We start from the raw sequence: 26,547 nt of genomic DNA, 5'->3' as shown, positions 1-26,547 counted from the left end.
TTACTAACTAATTGCATAATGTTTGTGGAAAGAGTAACCTAGGGACGGGTAACTGAAAATACGATTAACACTTGACAAAGTATTCTAGTGCCTTTTTACTTGCTTTTAGCCCCCGGAGCATTGTTAAGAGCTCTTTTTTTAGTCTTGTTCCTTTATTTCGCCAAGGCCTAGGGTGCCCAGCCGAGCATGTGCTGGCTGGCTGACTAAGGCGGCGTTGAAGTCTCCAAGTGGACCCGCAAAAAGGGCTTTTCTGTCCACGCCCGCGAGTCGTGAATCCCATGGCGTGTCAGCGGCATTGCTGCCTAATGACACGGCTAGGTTATCATAGTACGTACGTCATCACAACGACCGTGGCAGCGTCTTGTCTGCCTGGACCGCCCGGCAATGCAGCAAGTGTTGGCAACTGACCGCAGACTCTACGAATAGGTGGATCTATCCACGGATGCTCTACCGCTCAGCGCTCACTGCTCCGAGGTATTGAAGCTAGACCTGAAGTTATTCGCCAGGCACAGGGGAACATCAATTCGAGAAATGGGAGTATTTGGTCAACGTCACGGGAATTCAACGGTCTTGGTATTGATTTGCAATTACATAACGGTCTAGTAGATCTAATAGCCAGTTAATATGAGCCTGAGTTTAGTTGCCAATGTTTTTGTTTACGCGTCTCTGAAGCATGTCATTGCGCAGGTCTTCGGCATCGGCCACGTCAAGCAGCGCAAAAACGTCGCCACAGACAACGGACGACTTGCTACCTGGCTCGCCCCGGCCGAACAGACGCGCATCGTAGGGCGACGGCATGTCCCCGTAATAGTCGCCCCCCCAGAAAGCGCCATTGTCCCAGAAAGTCCTGAACCCGTTGGGGTCTGCCGCGACTTTTGCCCTCACGCTGTCCTCGGCGGCCTCGTCGGGCCGAGGCGAGAGATATTCCTTCAGCGCCTCGACGTGCTCCCGGCAGATCTTGGCGCCCGACGCGTGCATGACGAGCAACCCGTCGCCGGCTATGTTGGCCAGGCTGCACGTCCTGAGCGTTGGCGTCGCGTCGTTGTCGTCGACTCTCCAGACCTCGGTCAGCACGCGCGTGAACCACGGCAGGCTGTCGAGGTGGTCTTCGTACAGCCACTGCACGCTCGCGTGGTGCTGCAGCGGCGTGCGCACCACCCAGTCCAGCCCCAGCGCCACGCACACGGTCGACGGGCCCTCGAGCACAACCGACTCGCCACCTCGGCTGCCGCTGTCGTGGTAGCCGCCTACGTCGTACGGGTTCGCGCGCACATTCACGTCGTCCTCGATGGGCTCCGTGACGCCCATGATGACGTTGACGGTGCTGTGGACGTCGTTGAGCTTGACGGCGTGCACGGCGTGCACGGCGGGCGGGTCGCCGGGCGACCGCAGGAGGCGGCTGGACGCGATCGCGTCGTGCGGCAGGCACGGGTTGCACGGGTTCAGCAGCAGGTAGTCGACGGCGTGGCGGAAGTCGCGCATGTCGACGTCGTCGGGCAGGAAGGCTCCGCGCTTCACGCTGCACCGGCGCAGGTCGAGCGCGAGCAACACCACGGGCCCCGTCCACTGCTGCAGCCGGCCTGGCGGCGCCAGCCCCGCGATGCTCTGGTTCGCCCACCCGTGCTCGACGTCGATGCCCTCCCGGCTCCGCCACTCGAGCAGGAACAGCCCGTGGCCCAGCCGCTCGGGCCTGTAAGCCTCCAGCCCCGAGTTGACGCACCGCAGCCGGTGCTCTGGCTTGTAGTCGTACTGCCGCTTGAGCTGGCGCAGGAACTCGGTGATCTCGCCATCCTTGATATAGAGGAGCGGCTTGACGCGTCGTTCTTTGCCGTCTTTCTTCTTCTTCCTTTTCAATTTTTTCCCGTCCTTCGCCTTCTTCTTGTCCTTCTTCGGAGACTCGGTGATGCGCACCCAGCGCACGATGGGTGTGACGGTCTGGGCCGGGAACACGACGGCGCGCGCCCACCACTTGGACGGCCGCTTGCGCCAGTCGCCCCCTAGCCGCCACGCCCTGCAGATCTTGACGTGGTACTCGTTGTCGTCGACCTGGCACTCCCACGAGCAGTACCGTGCCAGCTTGCACCGCGGGCACGCCCATTTCTCTACCGGCGCCGAGTCGCACATGGTGCACCGCCGCTGTATCTCGCGGTCTACCCTGCATAGCTTGCGGATCTTGGACCTGTTGAGGCTCTTAATGTTGACGAACTTCCGGATCGGAAGACCGACGCCCTTGACCGGTTGCGCGGCGGGCGTCTGGGGCCTGTCGGAGGCTCTAGATGGCCGCGACATTGCGCTGTTTCTTGTGAAGTTCTGCAACCGGTAGGGTATGTTGCCAACTGCTCATTAAACTGGAGAGAGTAAATCCAGGTTTATCACTGCAAGTCGCTTCTCTACAGAGACGGCGAATAAACTAATGACAAAAATCGGGCAAGAGATTGGTGATGGGAGCAACTTACCCTATAAAGTCAATCCAGGGGTATCTGTGGTTTAAGAGGCACGTGGAATTGTCTACGAGAACATTGTCTTTGGCTCAATGGTTTAGGTGTTGATTTGCAGCGGGTGAATTAAATTCAGCTTCTTTGTGTTGCCATGGACTGATCCTGATGAAGAAAGCCTTGGTTGCTGTGCTGAGACCGGCGACTTTGTCTGAAACTAGGCTAGGCACTGGCGAAAGTTGCTGGTTGGTCTTAGAGTAGCGTGACAAGTCATGCTGCGTCTTTGAAACACACGACTGAGAAGAGAAATGCACAGTGCCCTAGTTTAGCAGTGAAAAATTCAGAGCTCTGACCAGGGCATCATCAGGCACTGTAGCAAATCTTCCACGCACCCTCACATGAATCCTGATTAGCGCCTACCAGAAGTTTTGATCTCGGTAATGACTGACTGTCACGTATTCGGAAATTCAATAAGGCTTTTATAAGCTCGTTGCACATGTTGACGGCTTGAAGGTGAAAATCTGTAGAAATAATATTTACGAATACAGAGACAGTGTGGTGCTGTGTGAGCCTGTTCTCGCCACGTTGCACAAGCCTTCTCGCCCAGCGAGTTGCTTGCCTGGTATCTGCCCAGTGTCACCAGCAACACGAACAAGAGCCATTTTGACCAGTGTCGTGATGCCAGAATTTCGAGCCAAGCCCACAGGTCAAATCAACAGCTGTCTCCTGCCAATTCCGACCCAAGTGCCCGACTGCACCCGGTGCAGCGGTGCATGCCTTAGGCACTGACACGTCTGTTAGCGCACGCCGTTAGTTGCGCCAGGTGGTGCGCCTCAAGTCGGTCCAGCGCAACCGGACCTGCAACGACGACTGCACACACTCCATCTAAAACTGCTTCAGAATCGGTCCCCCTGTAAACAGACTGGACCCCTGGGTTTCTTCTCTCCACTCCACAATCCCCCCAACGTGAACGAGCTCGACCAGTAGTGAAGGCTCGTTGGAGAGCTATTGAACGTCAACTGCTTGCTATCGCCGAAAAAATGCGCTTAATAAATGTGTCGACGCTGGAGATCCAAGAGTTTTGTGGCGCTGATATTCCGCCCTACGCGATTTTGTCGCACCGATGGAGCCGCGACGAGGTGACCCTGCCCGAGATGGCAGTCATCGCCAAATACCGCCTCGACCAACAGAAGCGCATACCCCAGCTGCCACATCCGACCGACAAGGCCGACACGGTGAGGATGCTGCTTCTCTCGTCCATGCTGCTCGCCTTCCGCGGTCATCCCTCGCCCCTGAACCGCATGTCGACGCCCACCGCCATGACCAAGGCCTACCCGGGCGACGACGACGACAGCTTCCGGGCGCTGGTCCCCTCGGCGCTGCCCCACCCGCTGCAGCTCAAGGCCGGATACGCCAAGATCACATACGCCTGCGAGCAGGCCGCGCGGGACGGCCACCGCTACCTCTGGGTCGACACGTGCTGCATCGACAGGTCTAACAGCGCCGAGGTGTCCGAGGCCATCAACTCCATGTTCACTTGGTACCAGCGCGCCGCCGTGTGCTACGCGTACCTCGAGGACGTGTCCAAGGACTCGCGCGAGGGCTACCGCACGTGGAAGGACGGGTTCGCCGAGAGCGTGTGGTTCACGAGGGGATGGACACTGCAGGAGCTGCTGGCGCCGCGCAACGTCGTCTTCTACGGCAAGGGCTGGAAGCTGCTGGGCACCAAGTCGGCGCTGGCCAAGACGATCGAGAAGGCGACCAAGATCGACGAGCTGACGCTGCTGGAGCCGCGGCTGATGCACAAGGCCAGCGTGGCGCGGCGCATGGCTTGGGCCGCCGGCCGCATCACGACGCGCACCGAGGACGCCGCCTACTCGCTGCTCGGCATCTTCAGCATCAACATGATGCCTCTGTACGGCGAGGGCGAGAACGCCTTCCTGCGCCTGCAGGAGGAGATCATCCGCCGCTCCGACGACCACACCATCTTCGCCTGGGGCACGCTCGGCCACCATGACAAGGGTGTGCCGCACTACCACCACTTCCACCTCATGAACAATTCCGATAGCGACGACGACGACGACGACGATAACGGCAGCAACGACGGCTTCGACCACGAGGGTATGAGTGGCGGCACCATGGGCGTGTTGGCCAAGTCCCCGAGCGAGTTCGCGGGCATGGAGCGCGTGGCCGTGCCGGCAGCGGCTAAGCTCGACGCAACGCAGCGCGGCGATGCGGTTGACTTCGCCATGACTAACAAGGGCCTGCGTATCAAGCTCAGCCTGATCCCCGTCAGCGGCGCGCACGCGACCAGCCACAAGACATACATCGGGGTGCTCGACTGCCAGAACGGCGACGACGGCAAGAACACGACGAGCAAGAAACAGCAGCAGGCGGACGTGGGCAGCCGCGCGGGGATCTTACTGGCCGAGACGGAGATGCCCAACGTGCTGCTGCGCACGCGCACGAAGCAGCGCACGTGGGTGACGGGCAAGGAGCTGGTGGGCGCGCCGCGGCCGCGCGTCGTGTACATTGCCAACGGGGCGGCGACGCTGCTGCGGGCGGACCAGTCCGAAGAGATAGTGTGGGTGAAGGCGCACGACCTGACGGCGCCGGGCTACGACATCGTCGACGTGCGGGCGCGGGGCGTCGGGGCCGCGCACTCGTCGCACCACCACTGGAACCGCGAGTTCGGCACGCTGCGCCTGGCCGGCATCGCCGACCGCGGCGTGCTGTACCAGTTGGCCGCCGTCGTCTTCTTCAACAAGCACCTGCAGACGGGCTTTGTCGTGCGCATCCTCGTCGACTCGTCGTCCGACGCCTGCTTCGTCGACCTGCTCCCGCCCCGGAGGCCGTCCAAGAAGCAGCAGTCACCCGCCGACACCGACGCCAGCACCAGCGCCGCCGCGGTCCTCCTCAAGGAGCAGGCCCAGCAGCTGTGGGACGCCCCCGGGAAGGTGCAGGGGGTCATCACAGACCCTGCGCCGGCCGCGGTGGTGCCGTCAGACGACCCGGACTCGGACGCGCCGGCGCGGCCGCCGCCACCACCCGGGCTGCCGAAGACGAGGGAGATCGAGATCACGAACCCCGAGGTCTACGGGGCGGAGGAGGAGGAGTCATCGTGGACGGCGCGGGCGCTCAGCGCGGCCAAGAAGAGCGGCGCGGCTGGGGACCGCCGCAGCCCGACGCGCGGAGCCGCGCTGCAGCTTACCAACACCGTCACCTTTGCCGAGCCCTGGGAGAAGGAGTACCAGCGCACCGTCGAGGCCAAGGTGTCGCGCAAGCGCCGCGGCGTCATGGTGCTCTCCCTGTCGGCGATGCTGTGGGATGCCGGGACCAGCGTCAAGAAGGCCGAGGACGAGGACGACACCGAGGATGAGGACGAGGACGAGGACGAGGAATGAACTGGTCTTTTTGGAGTTGGTTAGCATAGCGTAGCATATCGTAGCATTTCGGATTGCTAGGTTTGGGAAAAGGGGCATGTCTAGATCCTTCAGTCGTTTTATTTTCAGTTCATCATTTCATTATTTTCACACTCCAATGCCTGGCTGGCTGGTATGGCTCGGTTTGGACAGGGCGTATTCGGAGTAACAAACTCTAGTCGGGACTTTCTGAAGTGACATATAGACATGCATGAAATATCCTTGAATTCATAAAGCGTCCGTCGTGCCCTAGGAAAAGTCTGCAACAAGTGCCAACAACAAGCACTCTTTTTCAATCGGCATCATCCATCTCCACTTCCAGCAGGCTCACTTCAGCCTAAATGTTGCTTGCACTCGCCATTTCCCTGGCCGTCCGCGTAGTGGGACGGCTTGGCAGTCGGATCGCCGAGGCAGTCGGCGAGCGCCACGATCGTGTTGGTCACGCCCGTGAACTGCTGGCCGGCGATGGGATACTGCGGGCCGACGTCGCGCGACCCTGCGCAGCACATGTCAAGGATTTTCTGGGCGTCTTGGAGGATCGAGGCCACCCGGATGTTGTATCCGATTTCGTCGTCCTGGTGTCGTTGCCGTCAGCGCTCCGAGACAAACTTGCCCATGCGCGATGAACAGACTGGAATACACACGTTGCAGATGTACAGGCCGGATGAACCAGAGCACGCAGCGCGGTAGCACCCGTGCGGCTCGACCCAGACCGTCTCGTTCCACATGGAGGGGAGTCCAACGATGGTCTCGACCGACGTCTTGTCGGCTGTCGTGAACACGCCACAGTAGAGTGTCTGGCCGCGGCCAGGCACTGCCCTGACTTCGGCGGACTGAGGAGCAGCCTGAAGGTCGAATGTGAGCTTGGTCAGTGCTGTGAAGTCGTCGGCGGGGGTGGGGACTGGGTGCTCAGCTCACCAGACAGAGACGGGCGGCAAGGAGGGCAAAGACGGCGGCAAGATTTGGAAGCATGTTTTGAAGCTAGCAAAGTTACATGGGTGCTGAATGTGCGTACAGAAACCAACCGACTCGACGAGTCTCGGTGAGGGCAGGTGTAGCAATTGCGTGCGTTGAAGCCAACAGATTCGGGCAGGCAGACACGGGGTTAGCTGTGCCGTCGGGCTCACCAACCCGCCGCTTGTTGGAGCCTCATGGAGGGCATGAGTAAGCTAGGAACTGCCCGCCCAAAAACCAGGGTCGGACTCGCGCTGCTGCAAGAATCTGAGACGACAGTGTTGTTGATCTGGCTCGCATGACAACATGATTATCGATTATCTTGACAGTCATGGTTATGGTCGCTTCAAACCAAGAAATCAGCAAGCCTCGGCGAGGATGAACCGATCAGATGCCATCTTCCGAATCCGATAGAGCCGAATGCAGAAATTTCGGAGACCATGCCAGCTTGAAGCCAGGGAATAAGGTTGGCGGTGCGGTGCATCGCCGTCGTACATTAACAAAGTCCCGGCTCCTGGGAACGAAGTCAAAAAGATTGCCAGCCACTACGACGGCAAGGTCTGATAGGTGGGGCCACTTGGACCCACCCATATACAATACGCACAGCAAGTTGCCCCTGGGACAGGTGGAATGGGCGGTGACAGCTGGCATAACCGCCTGGCACTTCTGTCATCGGGGGCAGCACCGGCTCCTTCCGCGGCCTATGACGAGAGGGAGGGAAGGAAGAGATTGGTGGCAAACTGCCAGTGGTCGCGTCTGCGCTTAGTCACATGCCTGCCCCGCGGCCGTGCCGCGCGACCTCATGGCCTCCTTCGTTCCTGTCAGGCAAGCTGCCAGCTGGATTCAGGCGGCTCTTGTTTGCTTTTCTCTGTTGCCGACTAGCTCCAAAAAACGTCAACCTGAGCAGGCAGCCACGCCCTCCTTGCTTGACCTGAGACGAACTCTTGTTTTCGTTGGCCATTCTCGGTTATTTACGGCGTTTTTATCTGCTTCGATCCGACCGACCGCTACCAAGTGGGCCGGCCCAAAATGGCTCAGGCTGCGGCTCTAATTTCGGACATCGTCGTCTTGCCCGACGAGATTCTCCTCCAGGTACTGCAGCTGGTGGGGCTCAAGACGCGCTGCTGGTGCCCATCTCCGTTCTGTCACTTCCGGTGCAGCCACGACCACAGGGCCTTTGATGCAAAGCGTTTCTTCCCCCTCCTGCTGGTCTGCAGACGCTTTCTGCGCATTGCCCTGCCCTTGCTCTACGAGTCGCTGGTCTTTGATTCCTCCCAGTCTCCCGGCCCCTCCTCGCCTCGCCATGAGCTTTGCCGGAGACTGGACGTGTCGGCCTGGACCGAGATGTGGACCACCAACCAACCCGACACCCTGTTGAAGGTCAAGACGGCCACTTGTCTCTCCTTCACCCCCAACAATCCCGTCAACTCCAAGCCCGAGTGCGCAAAACTGCTTCTTGATGTCCTAGGAAACAACTCCACGATGCAGTACCTCCAGATTTCCTTTTTGGAGATCGCCAACAAACCCGAGCTGGCCCGCAACATACTGCGCCAGGTCTGCCGCCTGAAGCACTTGAAGGTTCTGGATATGGTCGATGTCAGCATTCCCTGGTACCCTGATGAGGTAATTACTTTGCAAATGGCAGCCAGCGCCTCTAACTGGACCCCAGAGCCCCGGGTCAGCTGACACAGGCGCAGAACAGCGTCCATGACCAAACACAAGATCCAACGGGGATTACCTCACTCTGCAGACTGCGCGTGACGGACGACGAGATGGGCACTGCTTCTTTTCGGAGACTGCGCGTCACCGGGACACCGGACAGTATTGGACATTTTGCGTCATTGTCCCGAACTCTCGAGCACTTCATCATGAATGTTGACGTCGAGGATGTTCGCCTAAACCTCCCCGACGTCCGGCAAATGCTGCTTCCCCATCGAGCAACGCTTGAGACCCTGGAGATCGGAGTCCTGGGAGAACACCAGGTCGTAAAAGGCCGGCTTGACCTTGGCGACTTTACAGCTCTCAAGCAGCTTACTCTTGCGACGCCACGGCTGAACTACAGCGGCTTCGCAAAAGCCTTTGTCATGCTGGGCCCGAGCCTGGAAACCTTTGTCTGGGACGCCCGCCATAGTAGCTTCTATTCCTCGTACGAGGACTACAAGTGGACATCGATTGACGACGAGGTTGAGACGTGGTTGACGTCCTTGGCGCATGACGCCGTGCGATATGCCGCACCTTTGCGCAACATTCATATCAAGTATGAGCCCGAGCGAGTGTGGATCACAAAAGATATATCCCCGACCTCGTACCCCTGGGTCAAATTGGAGATGATTCAGCAGAAGATAGTCGCCATGGGCCTCAACTGCTCGTACTCGCCACCGAAAATCACCGAACAAGAGTTCCGGGAAAAAATAGAGAGTGAGATCGCATACGCATTGCCATCGACTGAGCCAATAAGGCACTAGATAGTTCGAGTCAACGACTGGCTTGCCACCGTCGTTTCTGATTATTGTATTCATTCGCTAATGAGGAACATGTCACACGATATAAAAAATGGTCTATGCCATGTTTAAATTCCATTTCCCAGTTCTAGTTAGCGTCGATGTCGGATTGGCCGAGCCTTGCCTCAAACACACACCGAACAGGACACTGATCACTGGCCCAGCCTCAGCCACCCACAAGCGCCGCTGATTCTCCTAAAATTCGCTACTCTCCCTCGCGATTTCGACCATGTGCAGAACAGACTCACACTCAAGCCTGAGGAGACTACTTGCCAGCCCATAATCAGAGCCGAAACGGTGAAATATAGATCTTCGAGGTTTGCTCAAAGACTTTTCTACATCCCGGCAGAAGAGAAAACTGGACGAAAATGACCAAGCCGAGATTCCCAAGCGGAGCCGACAAGACCCCACTGCATCCCAGGACTTCCACTGTGACGATGCTTCTACCGACCGAGGCAGCTCGTCCGACGATCCACCCAATTTGTCCGAGCCGGGGCCGAGTACGTCGAGCAATACCACTCACGACACATCAGTTTCGGCATACCACTACCCTGCCTTGGGTGACCTCACACACGATCTTCAGAGGGCCCTGGACGCCAATTGGAAAAGCCGCAGCCATGCCAAGCTCGCAAGGTACAAATCTGCATGGCCTTCCTCGTCAGCTGGGAGGACGATGATCTTGGCGTCGAGGCTGAACTGGACGATCTCGGGCAGATGTTCCGGAGTGTGTATAGATTTCAGGTTGAGAAGTGGAAGATTCTGTCCGTCAATCCCAAGAAGAGCTGGACGAGAAGTTGAGAGCCGTTCTCAAGAGGTGGCAGGCCCCACCGTCCCTTTTCATCTTCTACTATGGCGGCCACGCTCGGCCGAGCCGGCAGCTTGGGACGTATCCCGTTTGGAGGTCGTGAGTCAAGATTCGTATCCCCGCTAGCATCTTCGCTCCAGAGATTTCTGACCGGTCACCGGTATGCATATAAGAGGCGAACCGACGCTAGGGAAGTGTACCCGGAGGGTTCGAGACCATTGCTGCAGAGGTGGGCGAGAATTCGTTCACATATCTCCTGAACCACGAGCTAGCCCGAGCGGCCGCTGAAAGTCGTCCAATCTCCGTTAGTGATCTCCACGGACATATGCTTGCTGGCCTCGCCGGGTACACACCCAAGCTTCTGAAGGATGGCAACGGCCGACTGCTTCTGGACGAGCAGTGCCGTCCCAGGTTCGAGCCGCCCCGGAGGAGGACACCAATCCACTACTTTGTGTCTCAGAAGCACGAGTCCATAATTATTGCTCCCCTTGCCGCCGCGCAGGTGATGGGGCCCCCGCTAGCCTGTAGCCGGACTACCGCCGCACGTCCGTTGTCGAGCTCAACTGGCGCCGGGCCTGGCGAAGAGAACGAGATTATCGAAATCACCGACGAATAGTTTCCTCAGGTCATTGTTAGTGTGCGTCTGCAAGGGAACCTAGAGCCGCCAACATGGGCCGAGTGGCTTCTCAAAGCACCGCCCAGGGCTGTCGACATTAAAGTCGAAGGCTGGTTTGGCAGCTTTTCTACACTGCTGCTTCTAAACCTACCGCTCGGCGTGTGGCATATGCTCCCAAACCACCCGGCTGTGTCCTTTGTGGGCTTTGCCACCACCGGCAACCTTGTATCAACCATCTACAAGCAATACGACGTGGTCCGGTTGCAGGATGGCGTAATAGCGGGCGACAGCAAAACAGAGGTTGATGCCGCTTCGTACGTCCCGCCCGAGAGGGTCGTCGCGGACTCGGCCATCGACATAGACAGTCGATCTGTAGTGTCTACTACGACGCGTTCGAAAAGCAGCGCTAACTGTGGCAAGAAGCTTGCGGGGTTGTCCCGGTTCGAACTATTTCTCGAGTCCCTGAGCTACAACCGAGTATCGCATCCGCCCAAAGTTCCGGTATTCGGGCCAGAAAAGCACACTAAAGTTTCTTCTACAGATTTTCAGCAAAGTCTACCGCCCCCAATAACTACACAGACTTCCGAGAGTGCTTCTGTCACGAGCCTAACAAAAAAGGGAACTTAGACAAGGCTCGAGCCGTCGTTAGCCGACATTCGCGACCTCTTCCCCGCAAGTGTCAAGAGGCCACCTGAGAGTGACATAAACCTAGGCCCTCTTGACGGCGGCAAAAGGCCACTTCACAGTGATACAAACCTCCCTTGCCCGTATAGAAAAAGAAATCCTCTCCGCTTCAACGTGCGAGACCACCGAAGCTGTGCTGTCCAGTCTTTCCCAGGAATTTCACAACTCAAGTCAGTATTCCCTCATACTTTACTAACAACAGGTGCTGATTTATTTTGTTAGACTTCACGTTAAGAACTTCCACGAGCAGACCGTGTATGTTTGTCCGCGATGCAAAAAGGACATGAAGACTCAGGAAGGATACGAGGATCACTTGGCCAAACCAAATCAGGATATGTGCCGCCACGCATTAGCACTTCCCCCGGACTTCGAGGATGGCATAACAAGCAGGATCGAGGATATTCTTAATAGCAGAACGGTAAACTCCAAGATTAACACGTGGCTTGCGCTGTGGGGAATGCTGTTTCCGGAAGACTTGGTCGTCCCGAGCCCAGGTCAGTATACTACCACTTTTTCCAAGATGGCTCTATATCTTAACGGCTAGCACTGACTACCATGCTCTGGCAACTAGACTTTTCCCCCCCCGTCGAATCTCAAGAGGTGTTTCATGACTTAGGAGAGGGCTGGGACGGACTGGAGGAGGGTATCAAGCGGGTAGCGGGCGACCTGCCCCTGACAGGGGCGCAGCAGGACGAACTTGCAGAGAGGATGGGCCAGTTGTTCAAGTACTACACCGAGTTCATCAAGATGGGTCTCCGGAGGGAGCCAAAAAGAAAGCGCCAGGCGCTTGTTTCCAGGAATTCGGGCCGGCGTGTTGGTCAAGGCGAGAAAGGGGATACTGATAGTGATGAGGACGACATGGAAATGATGGACTGAGTACCCAGTAGACAGACAACGATCAGGGAACGGCGTAGTAACGTTCCAATTGTACACTATCGTCACTACCTACATAGCACGGATAATTGAAAAGCAAGATCTTCTTCCTTACATTCCAAGCCTTAGCCCAAGATTGCAATGAAAAAAATTATAAGACCGTGCTGCCACCGGCACAGAACTTGAGGATGGTTTCACGGGAGGTCCCGCCCGCTCACCAGTACCCCTGAGATTCACCATTTACACTGACAGTTCAAACTGTCCCCGTTTGCTCACGCTTCCCCGGACACTCGCTTCGGTGGGTAACTCCGGCAAACGGGTGGCGCTTTTCGAACAGGAGCTTTCCTTCCTGCTGACACCGCGTTGGAATGCCGGCACAAGGAACCCGAACCTCCCGAGCAGACACCCCATGAGAAGAGATGGGCCCATGGTGAGAGATCCGTGAATACAGGCACCAAAACATCCCTCGGCAATGCCAGAGGAGTCTAGACGCCAGGCCCACTCGCCCCCCGAGCAGGCACCCCATGAGAAGAGATGGGCCCATGGTGAGGAGTCCGTAGACCTGACGCCCCTAACACTGCCTGCCGAACCGCTCTAGTCGAGGCTTAGTACCTTCTGCACACCGTCCAGTGGTGGCAGAGTCTGGGGACACAGCGGCAGACGACCAGCCCAGAAGGGTAAGTCGAACAACAGGTGCCCTGTCCCCCGGGAAAAAGCCACCCCATGAGAAGAGATGGCCCCAGGGGCCAGGGGCCGTTCGCAGATGCCGACCCGCCAAGCATAAGCACCTCATGAGAAGAGATGCCCTTGACGAGAAGGTCCGTGGCAGTCGGTACCAAGTAACACCCGCTAAGTTCTGAGGTACGGCGACCCACGGCCACACCAACACCAACACAAACTTGTATCCTCCTCTTGTATCCTCCACTGCCTTGTATGTCACCGAATTGCTGGATGTTGAATACCGAACTCTAGAATGAAGTAAGCTGAAGTTAGCGAAATGAAAACGGAAAGCAAGAAGGGAAAAATACCACGATGAGCGATAGGAAAATGTGGAGATGTGAAGATGTGAAGATGTGAAGATGTGAAGATGTGAAGATGTGAAGATGTGAAGATGTGAAGAAGAGAAAGGAAAGCTTACCTGAATGTCAAGTGCAAACAGAGGTGAGGAAGGTGGAAGGTAAAAGGCGAATAGTAGAAGGTGGAAGGTATGAAATGAAGATATGAATGTGGAAGGTAGAAGCTAAAATGCAAAAGGCAGAAGGTGGAAGGAAGAAGGTGAAATGTGAAAAGGGAAAGCAAGTAAATGTAAAGACAGGCAAGAAGAAAAGAAGGTTTGCTACCTTGAAGGAATCAAGCGAGTAAGGAAGCGAAAAGATCGAAGTGTGAAGGCCGAAATGTGAAGAGTGTGAAGTGCGATGTAAGAAAGAAGAAGTCGGAGGGCGGCGGGGAGGAGAGGCCTGCTTTTATGCACAGGCAGTCGAGGTAAAAAATTCTTAATCAGTAAAGGTCAGGGTTTGGGTCTATGACTCACAGCTTCTAGACATCGGACGAAAAGAATAGAAGCTGCGCGTTCCTATTGTTGAGAATAAAATGCTGCCGCCGCCTGGAGGTTTTGCAGGCGCGGCGGGGGGGACAATAGGGACGCGGACCCACTTCTGTGCCCCCCCCCCCCCCCCCCCCCACCCACAGCTGGCTCGTCAGTACTAGGAAGAGCGGTAGTGTGATTACTGACCGAGATGTCGAGGGCACTGTAATGGCGAGTATGGCAACCGGCAACCGGCAATCGGCACTCTTGACCCCAAGGCCCAGGCCTCTTGGATCGAGTTCTATCTGGTAAAATAGGCAGGCGTAAAGTGAGTTCTTAATGTGTGGGAGCCTCTATTCGACTGGCGTTGGATCTCCAGCTCTGGACCTGCGTAATTATGGGTAGGCAAGTGAATCGTGCCTCGATGGTCATCTCTGGAGCTTGAAGGATCGGCCGCTGCCCGCCTCGCCCGACAAACTGCCATGAGTGTGGCTCCATATTGTCAAGGATAGCGGGGTCTACTGCCGCATAGAAAGGGCAGCAGACGGCAGAAAACAGGAATAGGTTAGCGAGACGGTATGCCCAAATAGTAGCTGACAGTAGGCGTTGTCGGTGTGATTAATCTGCACTAATTTTGGTATATGGCTTTAAGGCACGAGATGAACAGTAATAGTCATGTCTAGATATTTGCTGTGAAGTGATGAATTTCTAGCCCCCATCTGCCATAACTTGAACCCGCACTTTTGACTACCTTCAAATATCCTCGTGGCTATGATGGTTGCCGGTCTGCCTGTCTGAGCGGGTTGAGGATGCTTAATGTAAATGCGCTTGTGTATCAGCTTCCTTGCCTCGTCACTAAATCGTGGTAAATGCCGCATAAAATATTGAACAGAATTTCATGGCTTCACGGTAGACCGGTGCACATAATTAGCCAGCTAGTTGACCACGTTGCACTTGATGATGTGTCGCGTAGCTACTAGTGTTGAGACCACAGCACCACTTAATGCCGGGCCTCTTTTGTTTCATGGCGCATCGAGCGTTCCTTCGTCGCCGTAGGCCCGCCTAATTTGAACCGGATTTGAAAATACTAATGAATGGGATTGGGTCGTCTAGATTCTACACATGATCACGTCATGAATATCTTGAACGAGTAGTCCAGGAATTGACCAATATTTACTCTAAAACAGATTTCAAGGCTCCAGGCAAAAATCCTTAAGTCACAGGCCTCCCCCTCACGTCAAAACGGGCCCTCAATACTACAAACCTGCCTGGGAGAGGATATTTTATTTCTCAATCCACGGTGCTGCTGTTGACGTGGCCAAGCAAGTTTGAGTAGGAGGTTTTTGTCGACTTACTCGTGTAGAGAACGCCAGGACTCAGATGATGGGCGAAGCTGATTAAGAGAAGCAGAGAGATAATGTCTGAATAGCTTAATCGCTAGGTCAGTTTGACTGACCTCTGGTCTATTCTGCCCTACTTTTCGCAAATTCAACAAGCCTTCGGCGCTCCCGAATTTAAAGGCCCACAGTGACGTGACAGCACCATCAACCCTGGCCAGTTCTGTAATTAAGGATCAAAATGGAACCAGTGATTGAAGCGAATTTGACCAAAAGCCGCGAGAAGAATTCATTGAGCAGCAGCAGCAAAAAAAAAAAAGGTATTGCCACTTCAACTAAGTCGGAGTTTGTTTTCACGTATGTCATTCTGATGTCTCCAACAGCTTGCCAAGCTTCTCAATGTACACGTCGTAGTTTTCTCCATCATACCTACCGTCAGCCACACGACGGGCTGACCAGCGACGAGCTCGACCTGCAACAGCACCTCGCTATCAGGTGTCTCTTTCCCCGGGCCTGCTGCTGCGTCGCGAACGGTCTATCTCTCTTTGATGGTCATGCCCAGTGGCGCGTGCTTGACCGCTGACACACCGTCGACGCGGTCGGTGAAGACGACGGCGACGGTCAGGCTGCCGTCCCAGAGCCCGAATTGCAGGTACGAGACTGCGTCGGTGACTTCATAGGATGTATGAGGCTCGTTTGTGTCGGTGCCAATGCCGGCCGTTGAGGTAGCCTCGAGCTTGTGGTGGTTGGTCGGGTTATAAAATCGGGATGTGAAGGGAAAGGAACGAAAAGAAAGGATCGAGGGAGAAAAACGCAAAAGAGAAATCCCGGGAAGGAAGAAAGACAAATTTAGGCCACATTCAAGGTTCAGGTCCAGCCTCTGTCACGATCCTCTGAAGGAGGAACTTGAAGCGCACCCTGCGCCTAAGCCAACACCACCCCTTCCAAACCAAGCCAATCCCCGAGAAATAAACCTCGCCTCTGGCCATATAAACCCGGACCCAAACCAAACCAGCCCAAACCCATCTCTTAGCAATCACACAAACACTGCCATCACCCCCTGTTGTCCCTGACAGATTAGAACCTCAAGGCCTGGCGGACCACCGCATCGGGGCCTCCATCCTCGAGGTCAAGCTCGAGATCATCCTCGGACCGCCGGCGGCCACGGTACGCGGCCGTGCTGTGCCGAGGAGCAGCGATGCGCGGCGGCTGGCGCACCGTGAGGTCCTCTTCACCCTCGGCCCAACCGGCCGCTCTGGCCGGCGGGATCTCGACAATGTCGTTTTCGAGCTGCGTTCCTGCCGCACCGTGCTGGCTTGCTGACGACTGCGGCGGCCATGTAGGTTGCTGTGAGGGCTTGATTGGACCGTGGCTGGAATTCCGCGAGCCTGACGCTTTGCTGGATGACTAGGAGCCGCCGATATCAGCCGAGTGGTTGTGCTTGCGAGCGGCGGGGTTGGAGAACGAAGACGAGAAGGACGAGGCGGAGAAGTGCGTCTAGAAGGTGTAGGATAGCGGGAGCCTGCACACGGGCAGGCGCGCGCAGATGATGGTGAGGTTCTCCTCGATCATGGTCTAGATCGACGAGTCGATGTCCCCTAGCAAAGAGAAAAGGGGCGCCAGACAAACTTCGTGTTTTGGGCTAATGGAAATCTGCGGGAGCTTACAAGTGATGTCCGGACCGGTCGCGGAGAAGCTGAGCGTCTGCATGCGGAGGATCCTGGTGACGTTCGTGCTAGAGCGGGCGAACAAGATCAGTTCTCCGTCGAATGATCGTGAAGACACGCAAGACTCACAACAGACCTAGCGTAAAAACACCATCAGCGCCACCTTCTGGTCCAGCGGCAGGTGCGGCGAGTAGGTGGGATACATGGAAAGCGCTAGGATGAGGATGTCGGTGGCGATAGAGAACCCGGCATTGGCGCCCCAGGAGTCTGTCATGCTGATGCACTCGCCGGGGACCGTCTTGTCCCAGGCCAGCGGGACCGGCGAGCACTGCCGGATAGAGGCCACGGTGGTGGCAACCGTGTACGCTAGGACAGTGGCCAGGAGCGTTCAGCACGCGATCCTGAACTGCCTGGTCACGAACATGCGGAGATATAGGAGAATCGATGCTTTGGTCAGGTTAATGGTGTGCCTGTAGAAGACCTGGGCCGCGTAGAACAGCTGTTCGGAGTCAGCCAGCGGATCCGTGCCAGGCTGGACGCCCTTATCGCCCCTTGGAAGCCGATACGTACCTTGAGTGCCATCGATTTGTTTTGCCGAGACAGGTTGGCTACATGCTTGCCGAAGCCGTACGCGCACGACGCTATCATCAGCGCCGACACGGTGGTTGCAAAGACCTGGCCACGGCAAAGCGTCAGACTCCATTCCACAGGCAATTGACAGCAGCATGGCAATGGCTACCCAGGAGGCCACAATGGTACCGTCATCCCAGCCAAAGCCGGACCAGCCTTTCAGCTTGACGCGGGCCCAAATGCGAAAGGCCACAAAGGCCGACGTCAGGACGAAGAAGACAATGCACGGCACCTAGATCTGGTAGGCCCTGTTGTCCCCAGGCTGGTTTCCCGATACCATGGTGACGGTGAGAGGGGATGCCACGGGTGCTTGGTTCTCGTTCTAGTGAAGGGGCATGTATGACTGGCACTTGGTTCGACATGATCCATCGACTATATCATGGACTACACTCGACTGTGATAATCGCTGCCAAGGTTGGGTTGACCACATCTACCAAACTGGTGTGTGCGGTCTGAGACAGAGGGAAGTTGGGCTATCAGAAGACGCTCCCCCAAGACAGTAAGCGCACAGGGACGACGGGCCGGGAGCCAGTGTCTATCGTAGTGAGGAGCCGGATCCGGTGAACGGCTGGAGAGCATACCGATCATTATCACCCGATCATATCTACACAACCCACGGCACAACCCGGGACAAGAAAAGACTTCGTATCGAGATAAACGAAAGGGCGACCTTTCAGGAAACCGCCAAGCACCTGAGTTTAGCGCCCTGGACTTGTAGGCGAGGGACGACCCGACCCAAGACGTAACACTCGCAAGCCAATAACCCATTCCTTCCCAAACACCCCTTTACATCACGACGCCAGAGTTGCTGGCAATACGGGGCCAGAGCTCCGCAGCCTCCTTGCCGACGGGCCCGGTAATGGCGGAGCCCTTCATCTCGCCCTTGGGGTTGACAATCTGGACCGAGGCAGTCAGCACTATTCCGATTTATTGATCGAGAGCGATAATAGTGGCGATAAGGCGGAGCACCGCAACTCGAAAATAGGGTGGGTGGATTATTAACTAGACTTACCACACCAGCGTTGTCTTCGAAGTATAGGAAGACGCCATCGAAGCGCTTCCACGGCTTGGACTGACGGACAATGACGGCCGGGTGGACCTTCTTCCGGAGCTCAGGCTTTCCCTTCTTGACTGTGGCCATCACCATGTCGCCGACACCGCCAGCGGGCAGCCTGTTGAGGCGGGCACCGATACCCTTGACGGAGATGATGTAGAGGTTACGCGCGCCGGAGTTGTCTGCGCAGTTCATGATGGCACCACTGTTTCGTTGTCAGCAATTTCCTGCCTCCCCCCAAACTTGTCCTCAGGCGCAGTCGCAACAGTATTTGCTTCGTGGCAGCCGGGCGCCCTGTTCGAGGAACGGGACGAGGATAGATCGAACGCACACTGGGAGACCCAGGGTCATCTTGAGCTTGCCACCGGGGGCACCACGTCTGCACAGATGGTCGTTAGCGGGATGTTTTCGTAGAGAGGATTCCAGTCCCAAAATCCAAGCACAATCCTCCTCTGCCGCCAAGACCTAGAATTTCGAGGAGCGCTGTCTCTCACTCTTTTTCTGGAGCTTAGCTAGCGGTGGCTTTCGCTCCGTGCGACTCGGACAGCGCTCCTGCGATCATTCGGCCGAGGCGGCGAGATCGTCGGCAGTCGGAAAATAGCATTGTGTGCACACAGGCGGGATGTACTCACGAAATTTTGGCCATTGCGAAGGTCTGGGTGTGAGATGTCGACTTGACGATGGGGAGTCGAAATTTCGTGCAAATCACAAATTGGGTCGGCCGCTCGCGGTAATTTTTTTGGTGTGGGCCGAAAACCCTACCCGATCCGTGACAGGTCACGTGGACTAGACTGTGGGGTTGGCGGGGCACGTTTTTGCTACGCTATGCTGACCCTAACCCTTTGATGCAACATTGTGCCACGCCTGACCTTTATCAACGATCACTACAATAGGCATTTCGTTCTGGGTGCGTTCATTTTGTAATGCAAAGGTTATTATTTGCAACTGTGGAAGAAGCGAAAAGGATTTGGCGAATAGGCCTGATGTGGTGTCCAATGCGCTGGCTGCAGAGACGCTAACAGACTACACGCAAATACTGCCGGATGCCTGTTAATACCCCACCAATCCGCTGTGCCTAATTAATTTTTCTTGCCTTCCAAGCTTCCCACCACGCGCATGTCGCCCTTGGCTTGCGGGCTCGCGTCTTCTATGTCGACGTACTTCAACGGCCTGTACTTTGCGTCCCACATCTGCTCGCGTATCCATTCGTCCAATTCCTCGTCATCTGTCGGAATTTCCTTCTCAGTCGCCTGGCCTTCCTCGACTGCTGCTTGAATGACTTTGCGGGCCACGCGCACGCTGACATCGCGCACTGCTCCGACGCCGGGCAGCAGCGGTGCCGTCGCGTCCTTATCCTGGATGGCCGGGCCAAGCTCAGCCACGCCGTTCACCGCCGCCACGAGCATCTTGTCTGTCACGCGCTGGGCCTGGCAGAGGACGGAGCCAAGCCCAATGCCGGGGAACACGACGCTGTTGTTGCACTCGGCAATGGAAATCTCAATCTGTTCCCCATCAGCTCCCCACGGGCCCCGGACTGGGTCAAAGGGACTGCCGGTGGCAACAAGTGCCTTGCCATTTGTCCAAGCCAGCAGATCCGCGGGGACCGCTTCATGGAGGCGCGTCGGGTTGGACAGCGGCAGGATGATGGGCCGCTCAACGTGAGAGGCCATGGCGCGAACAATGTCCTCAGTGAACGCTTTCGGCACTGTCGACGTGCCGACAAGCACGTTTGGTTTCGCCTCCTGAATCACGCTGAGCAAATTGCGTTCTTTGCCCTTCCACTCGTCCTCTGCCTTGGCATAGCCCTTCTGGGCGCCAGACAAGTGCTCAACTTCGGCCGTGAGAATTCCAGGCTTATCGACCAGCCTGTGGTGAAATAATTAATTAGCTGCCGTGCTTCAGTGATCAAAAGGCACATACCATATCTGCTTGGCAGCCTCCTCCTTGCTAATGCCACCCTCGGTTGATATGGCATCGCGGACTTGGTCGGCGATTCCAACGCCGGCAGTTCCCGCACCGAAAATGACCATGCGAAGATCGCCCAGTGCCAGGTTTGACACGCGCAGCGCGGCCATGATGGCAGCCAGCGTCACGCATCCAGTTCCTTGAACGTCATCGTTGAAGCAGGGAATTTCAGGACGATATTTGTCGAGGATGCGCCGTGCTAGGTGTCCAACGTGAGCCTTTGCCATTTAATATAAAGGCATCGTTTCAGTGAGGGACGCACCATTGTACAGGCCGAAATCCTCAAAGTGGATGTAAGCCTTCGGGAAAAGCTCCCGCGCCGACTTGACAAAGGTGTCAACCAGGTTATCGTACTGCTCGCCCCGGACGCGCTTCTCCCGCAGGCCCAGGTACAACGGATCCTTCAAGAGCTCTTCATTGTCTGTGCCGCAATCAAGGATAACCGGCAAGACGCGGTTTGGGTGGATCCCCGCACACACGGTCGTGAGGACAAGTTTGGCGATTGAGATCAAGATGCCGCCGCAGCCTTGGTCGCCAATGCCGAGAATCTCCTCTCCATCTAGAGGCTGGCGTCAGTATTAAGCCTTGGGAAAGCCCACGCGCCGGGATGCGTGGCGTGACACACAAGGGAGCTTCTCCTACCGGTCACGACAATGTAATCGATGTCATCGGCCGTGGCCCACTTGGACAGGTCGTGGCGGACACGGTCCACGTCGTGGATGTTCAGAAATACGCCCTCCGGTCGCCGGAACAGGCGTGAGTAGTTCTGGATGGCATCGCCTTCGGTTGGCGTGTAGACGACACTGAACATCTCCTGGATGTTGTCCTGGATCAACTGTAACAGCATGTAATTGTTAACTACTGCACAGTTCGACCCAAAACCCACACCCTGTTTTGTGCAACCGCCCGGGCAGGGATTTTGAATGAGTGGTTAAACTTGCTTGCGAGTCGCGTATGCATACCTTGAAGTAAAGCACTTCATTCTGCTCCTTCATGGATGTTAAGAAGGTGTTCTTGGCGAGGTCATCAGCCCGGCTGGAGTATTGGTCATATGCCCGCTTGACCTGCTGCTCGAGGGTCTGGATGCTTGGTGGCAAGAGACCCGACAGGCCAAAGTCGCGACGCTCTTCGCTGGAAAACGCCGAGCCCTTGTTGAAGTAAGGGTGGTTGAGAAGCACGGTTCCCCGCAAGGCGCATTCGAGGGGCCCCTGTGTGCTCAGGGGCAGATTTCGTCCGGACTTCGTCATTTGGCCGTCGGTGCGATTGGCTACAGGGCAATAAAAGGCAAAGACACAATGTGTGGCGATGGGTATCGGAACTGAAATGTCTCACAACAATCTTGGCACAAGGTTCTGCTACCACACGGAAGGTTGCTTAGTAGCGACAGCGACGAGAACCGGGCTTGGCGGGATGACGTATCGAAGGGCGCCGTATGCCCCACGTGGATCGGACGGCGTGGTATCCGAAATGGGGTGTGCAAGCAGCAAAGTCACTAACAGTTTTAGCGGCGGTTCTCACACAAATTGTTAGTCCAAAAACTCACTTTACGACATATCTCATCATCAGCATTGAACACGCAAAACACACGAAGAAGTGGCCTAACCAAACTACCTCTTACAATAAACACTCATGTTAACATCACGCTAAACATTCTAGACTAGCGGACAGTGCTATGACCAAAGGAGACACGCAGCGCACGAGTAACAATCCAGGAAGAAGAAGTGAGAATCACAACAATGAGCTGTTAAACAGCTAAAAGGTAAGTGCCCATAGGCTGTGGGTCTACTGCCTACTTGGAAAGGCACCAAGCCGACCACTCTTCACGATGCGTAGCGTCAAAAGGCGTGGAATTGTCTCTTGAGCGTCACTCTTGCTCAAATTTTGAGCCTATGAAAATGCGGCAGGCAGTGTTATCGCCAATCATTCGGCCATGATTGGGCAGGTGGAAACGCATTGCGGCTGAGCTGGATGCAAAAGTTCACCGCCGAAATGCATCTAGAACTAGTCTAGGGACACAAAAACGGGATTACGTGAGTCCGCTTCGCATATTGCAAAACATCAACTACGGCAAATAACTAACGCGCCTAAAGTAACCAGACCAAGATTTCCCAACAATTTTCCGCGCACATGCTCATTACAGAAGCCCAGTGTACTCGGCGAGCAGCGTATCTCCGCAACTTAGTGTCATCTTTACCTTGGCCATACGTAATCGAACTCCTGCGGATATAAAGATTGGAAGTAGGTCTTGGCGAGGAAGTGGCGTCTATATTCTTGCTTCTGTCGCTCGCGCTCTGGTATGTTCGCCAGTGGGTATTCAAGGTTAAGGATTGTAGTTGCTATCGCTTGTGCGTGAGACAATGCTCTAATGGAAGTGGGTAGTACAGATCGACTAGTGGTTAGAGGTTACCGAGGAAGGGAAGAAAAGTAGACGAAGCTTGGAGAGTGAGATTTTAGGGGAGACCCGTAGACTCTGTCCTAGGAGGTGGTAATTTCATGTACTCTTAGCTTCGATATTCCTCGGTCGATGAGGAGGTGAATCGGCGGTGCTCGTTACGAAAATCACTTTTGATCTCGTTGCTGCTGCGATGTCTCGCTCAGTGTATCGTCTCTGCAACTGGACTGTTTCCTGTCGTAGCTTTTTGGCGGCGGGAAAGATCGGATCACCCTTTCTAATTAGCCATTCAATACACCCTGTAGCTTGTTTCTCATTGTCTGCCGGATTAATTTGTATATTCTCTGGGGCGTGACGTGCAGGGCCGAAACATTCGCACCAGACAACCCCGTAGTGACAAGGCGTCACTTGCACAGACTATGGGACCGGGGGCACATCAATCCCGAGCGCGGTAGCTACAGAGCCTCGAGCGCCTCCTAGAGCTCTAGGAATCCGAGAACGGTGATCCTAGTATTGATACTACGTCTTTCTAGCCAGGGTCGCACATGCAGGAGTGTTCAGGTTCACTTACCCGGAATCCAGAAGCAAGACCTCGAGCCGGCGCTGGTAGCAAAATGTCTGGATTTGGCTGAGAACGTAGGGATGTGACGTAAAATACCTGAGACTAACACACCCTTTTCAAGGTCAGTCGGGCAAGGTTGATGTGAAGCAGTGGAGAAATACGTTGCCTCCCCAGAATGATCCTACACTGAGTGGTATACTTGAAAATGCCGCGTGCTGCACTTGCATCGATAAAATCTCGGTCAGGTTTGATACTAACGACTGGAAGATTGTCTTAATGTCGCTACTGTAGGACCGTTTTCGGCATCAGTTAGACATGCAGTCTAGACCAGTGAGGACCTTTCAGGTCACATTCACTGCTTACGCGGCTAGTTGGATGGTTCCGCTGATAATTTCCTTCTCCGGGCCATCAGTCAATCCGATTCGTCGTGGCAGCTGTATTACGTGTTGGAGATTCTCGGGGTCTCCCTCATGGGCGTTTATGAGTGCTCTCGCTCGTTCGAGAACCGTCCTTTTCAGAGGCGTCCCAGCTTCGCTGCCAGAACCAAAGAGAGCCTGATCGTCCTCGTCTAGTCGATCCAGCACCAGATCAAGAAGTAACTCTGCCGCAACTTCTAAGCCGGCTTCGGCGGGACTTAAAGCGACGAACAAAGTTAGATATCTCATGACAGAGATGAACAGCCTTGTGGGAAGACTGACGCGACAAGTAGCCAGATCTCGTCAGATTCCTAGTTCCAGTCCCTATGGTTTCGAGACAGTATGTTATGGCGGCCTTGATGTTATGGCGACCTTGGTCGTTTTAGCCGTCCAGACTAGCCGTGTTTCCCTAGACGCCTTTTCACTCACCGAGGATCGGTTAGATGTTTGACAGAGGATAAAGTAATGATTAGCCTAGAGTCACATTTTATTAGATTGCGAATCCTTGCTCGGAAGGTGCTATCTGTAAGCAGCCTGGGCTTACGACACGATTCAGATCTATGTTGTTTATGCAGGACTACAACGCTGCGGCATCGGCCTCAGCCACGAAAGTAATATGCCGTAAGGTTGGAAGACTCGCTTGATGAAAGGCTAGCTTGACTGCGCAAAATAATAGACGCTGCTTGGTTTAGACTAGGTCTAAGAGCGTTTAATGTTAGCCACCTATGTTATAAAGTAGAGGATGACAACAGGGGGGCCAAAGGGCCAAATTTATCGTGTAATACCTGATAATCATCCCACTGGTATCTGACTCAGTACGTGATTACCATATTGAAGCGTAATGTTGTCCTTCGCATACGCGACCACGCGACGTAGCCGTCGCGGGCTCGCCTCATAGGGGATTTTATTCCGGACCCTCTGCGATTGGGTATTCGGCTAGTTGTCGACGGTCCTGATCAAGGATATTGTGTCGGCCCTGCCTTCTTGAGCGACTGGCCGACATCCTAAATGGTACCCCATAGCTAATCTAAAACGTGAGGCATCAGTTTCATAGTGACGTAAAACCGTGTTGATTTCCCTGAGCATACCGGCAAGCATCGGGCCTAAGTTGAGCATAAATAATAGATGCTAGATAACCTGTAATACGACCCTATTATCTATATAGCGTTGTGTAGATTTGTTAAACGTAATGAGAAACTCACCAGTATCCTCGAGACCGAAACCAATGGCGATGGTGATTGTAATTTGTACTATCGAGGTCTAATAGTGACTAGGCTACATGGTTAAGGAAGAGAGCTCATGCCAGAAGGTATGAGGGGTTACCAAAGAACGGTTTACTTACCTCTCCTCTATAGGTCTCCTCGCGTTCCTCCGCCTTGTCCATACAACCTTAGTGTCTGAATAGTAGGCAACGAAGTGATTAATTATGCTAGGGGCCTGGATAGATACGCGCTGCCAATAGGAAAAATGTGTCGGATTGTCGCGATCGCGGTTCCCCTCACTTATGATCGCGTTAACGCTCAGCTTGGGCAAGTTGTCTGACGGCCTTAGGCAGGAGCGGCTTGGCAGAGCTTCGCCGGGAAAAGGCAGGGTGTCACCGAAAAGGCGAATGGGAACATGCGAATGGCAAGATAGAGTCTCGATTCGGTTCATCTTTGGACTTTTGGGCCCATTCCCCCATTCATTTTCCACCAACCACGGCATCTCTCACTTAGTCCTTGCCATCGCAGCCTCCACTATCTCTCTCGCCGCCTGCTCCCAATCATCCCAACACAACCCCAACACGACCGTATCCCTCCCAACCAGCGTCTCGGGACTTACCGGCGGCAGCGGCTGCCCATTCCCAACTTTTACCCTCGCACCCGGCTGATCGCGCAAGACAAAATGCCACCTGAGCAGACCCTCGCGACGGAACCCCATGCGTTCCGCGACACGGATTGATGCCGCGTTGGCGGCGCTCGCCTTCCACTGGACCCTGCGCAGACCCATGCCGCCATCACCCAAGGCGAACTGCAACATGAGCCCGACAGCGTTGGTGGTGACGTGAGTGCGATGAAAGGCCGGGAAGATGACGACGAACCCGATCTCTGTTGAGAGGTGGGTGGGGGATGTGTCCAGGAAGGCGATGACGCCCGCGAGTTGGCCTTCGTTGTCTATGGCTGTTGGGGGGCGGGTTTTGTCGACTATGGCGTAGGTGAACCAGTTTCTGGTTTGGGTGGTCAGGGCAAAGATGAACTCAGCTTTGCTGGAGAAGGGGCCAAAGGGCATGTGCGCGTAGAGTTCGGGGTGAGGGGCGGTCTGGATGAAGAATTCTTCGGCATGGTGGTCTATCTGTTGGGGTGGAGTTTAGAGCCTTGCTTTATAATTAAGGGAAGAGAAACCTACTGAGAAGGGTATCAGTTTCGCCCTGACATTGGCAATTGGATGAGTTGGGAAGTTGAAAGCCTCTTCGGACATTGTAGTAGTTGGTGTGAATCTTGAAAAGCAATGCGAGGTTGATAATTTGAGATTAACTGAGGCTGCTAGGTGATGGGAGAAGTGGACTAAATACGGTCGGTCGAAAGAGTCGAATACGTTAACTCGATGCCGAGTGACTCATCATGCCAAGCTGCATGGTTGATGAGCGAAGTTCGCGCCGATAGCGCCGAACTGACACGTGAGAAGACTTACTAAGGGCCGGCCGAGCTACAGAGCAAAGTGCTCCTTGCT

At 55.3% G+C, this 26,547-nt stretch overlaps 7 protein-coding genes across 7 annotated transcripts; 2 read left to right on the top strand and 5 right to left on the bottom strand.

Moving 5' to 3' along the window:
- Window positions 1–636: 636 nt before the first annotated feature.
- B0T26DRAFT_671408 (uncharacterized protein) lies at window positions 637–2,289 on the bottom strand (the record flags this gene model as incomplete). Its single annotated transcript, XM_060439320.1, has 1 exon — window positions 637–2,289. One exon carries the CDS (start codon window positions 2,287–2,289, stop codon window positions 637–639), a length of 1,653 nt encoding a protein of 550 aa, XP_060304117.1.
- Window positions 2,290–3,475: 1,186 nt separating this feature from the next.
- On the top strand, window positions 3,476–5,800 carry B0T26DRAFT_605731 (heterokaryon incompatibility protein-domain-containing protein; the record flags this gene model as incomplete). Its single annotated transcript, XM_060435816.1, has 2 exons — window positions 3,476–5,392; window positions 5,507–5,800. Coding segments are annotated over 2 exons (2,211 nt in total), but the record flags the coding sequence as incomplete, so codon positions are not given.
- A 389-nt stretch (window positions 5,801–6,189) lies between these two features.
- Window positions 6,190–6,829, bottom strand: B0T26DRAFT_671406 (uncharacterized protein; the record flags this gene model as incomplete). The annotated part of the gene is made up of 3 exons (XM_060439319.1): window positions 6,190–6,432; window positions 6,502–6,702; window positions 6,776–6,829. 3 exons carry the CDS (start codon window positions 6,827–6,829, stop codon window positions 6,190–6,192), a joined length of 498 nt encoding a protein of 165 aa, XP_060304115.1.
- A 703-nt stretch (window positions 6,830–7,532) lies between these two features.
- B0T26DRAFT_99171 (uncharacterized protein) lies at window positions 7,533–9,631 on the top strand. The gene is made up of 2 exons (XM_060448191.1): window positions 7,533–8,407; window positions 8,509–9,631. Exons 1-2 carry the CDS (start codon window positions 7,841–7,843, stop codon window positions 9,274–9,276), a joined length of 1,335 nt encoding a protein of 444 aa, XP_060304114.1. The 5' UTR covers window positions 7,533–7,840; the 3' UTR covers window positions 9,277–9,631.
- An 8,392-nt stretch (window positions 9,632–18,023) lies between these two features.
- B0T26DRAFT_99003 (60S ribosomal protein L23) lies at window positions 18,024–19,241 on the bottom strand. The gene is made up of 4 exons (XM_060448189.1): window positions 19,136–19,241; window positions 18,835–18,882; window positions 18,462–18,708; window positions 18,024–18,346 (listed from the first exon to the last, which is right to left on the bottom strand). Exons 1-4 carry the CDS (start codon window positions 19,147–19,149, stop codon window positions 18,236–18,238), a joined length of 420 nt encoding a protein of 139 aa, XP_060304113.1. The 5' UTR covers window positions 19,150–19,241; the 3' UTR covers window positions 18,024–18,235.
- Window positions 19,242–19,419: 178 nt separating this feature from the next.
- On the bottom strand, window positions 19,420–21,854 carry B0T26DRAFT_691218 (uncharacterized protein). The gene is made up of 5 exons (XM_060441112.1): window positions 21,431–21,854; window positions 21,111–21,303; window positions 20,731–21,027; window positions 20,424–20,667; window positions 19,420–20,369 (listed from the first exon to the last, which is right to left on the bottom strand). Exons 1-5 carry the CDS (start codon window positions 21,713–21,715, stop codon window positions 19,583–19,585), a joined length of 1,806 nt encoding a protein of 601 aa, XP_060304112.1. The 5' UTR covers window positions 21,716–21,854; the 3' UTR covers window positions 19,420–19,582.
- Window positions 21,855–25,383: 3,529 nt separating this feature from the next.
- Window positions 25,384–26,536, bottom strand: B0T26DRAFT_98969 (acetyltransferase). Its single transcript, XM_060448188.1, has 2 exons — window positions 26,220–26,536; window positions 25,384–26,165 (listed from the first exon to the last, which is right to left on the bottom strand). The coding sequence occupies exons 1-2, from the start codon at window positions 26,293–26,295 to the stop codon at window positions 25,546–25,548; spliced, it is 696 nt and encodes a 231-aa protein (XP_060304111.1). The 5' UTR covers window positions 26,296–26,536; the 3' UTR covers window positions 25,384–25,545.
- Window positions 26,537–26,547: the final 11 nt, after the last annotated feature.

The sequence above is a fragment of the Lasiosphaeria miniovina genome, assembly GCF_030549165.1.
Source record: "Lasiosphaeria miniovina strain SMH2392-1A chromosome Unknown B0T26scaffold_1, whole genome shotgun sequence".
Lineage (NCBI taxonomy): Eukaryota > Fungi > Ascomycota > Sordariomycetes > Sordariales > Lasiosphaeriaceae > Lasiosphaeria > Lasiosphaeria miniovina.
This window is presented reverse-complemented; position numbering and strand designations above follow the sequence as displayed.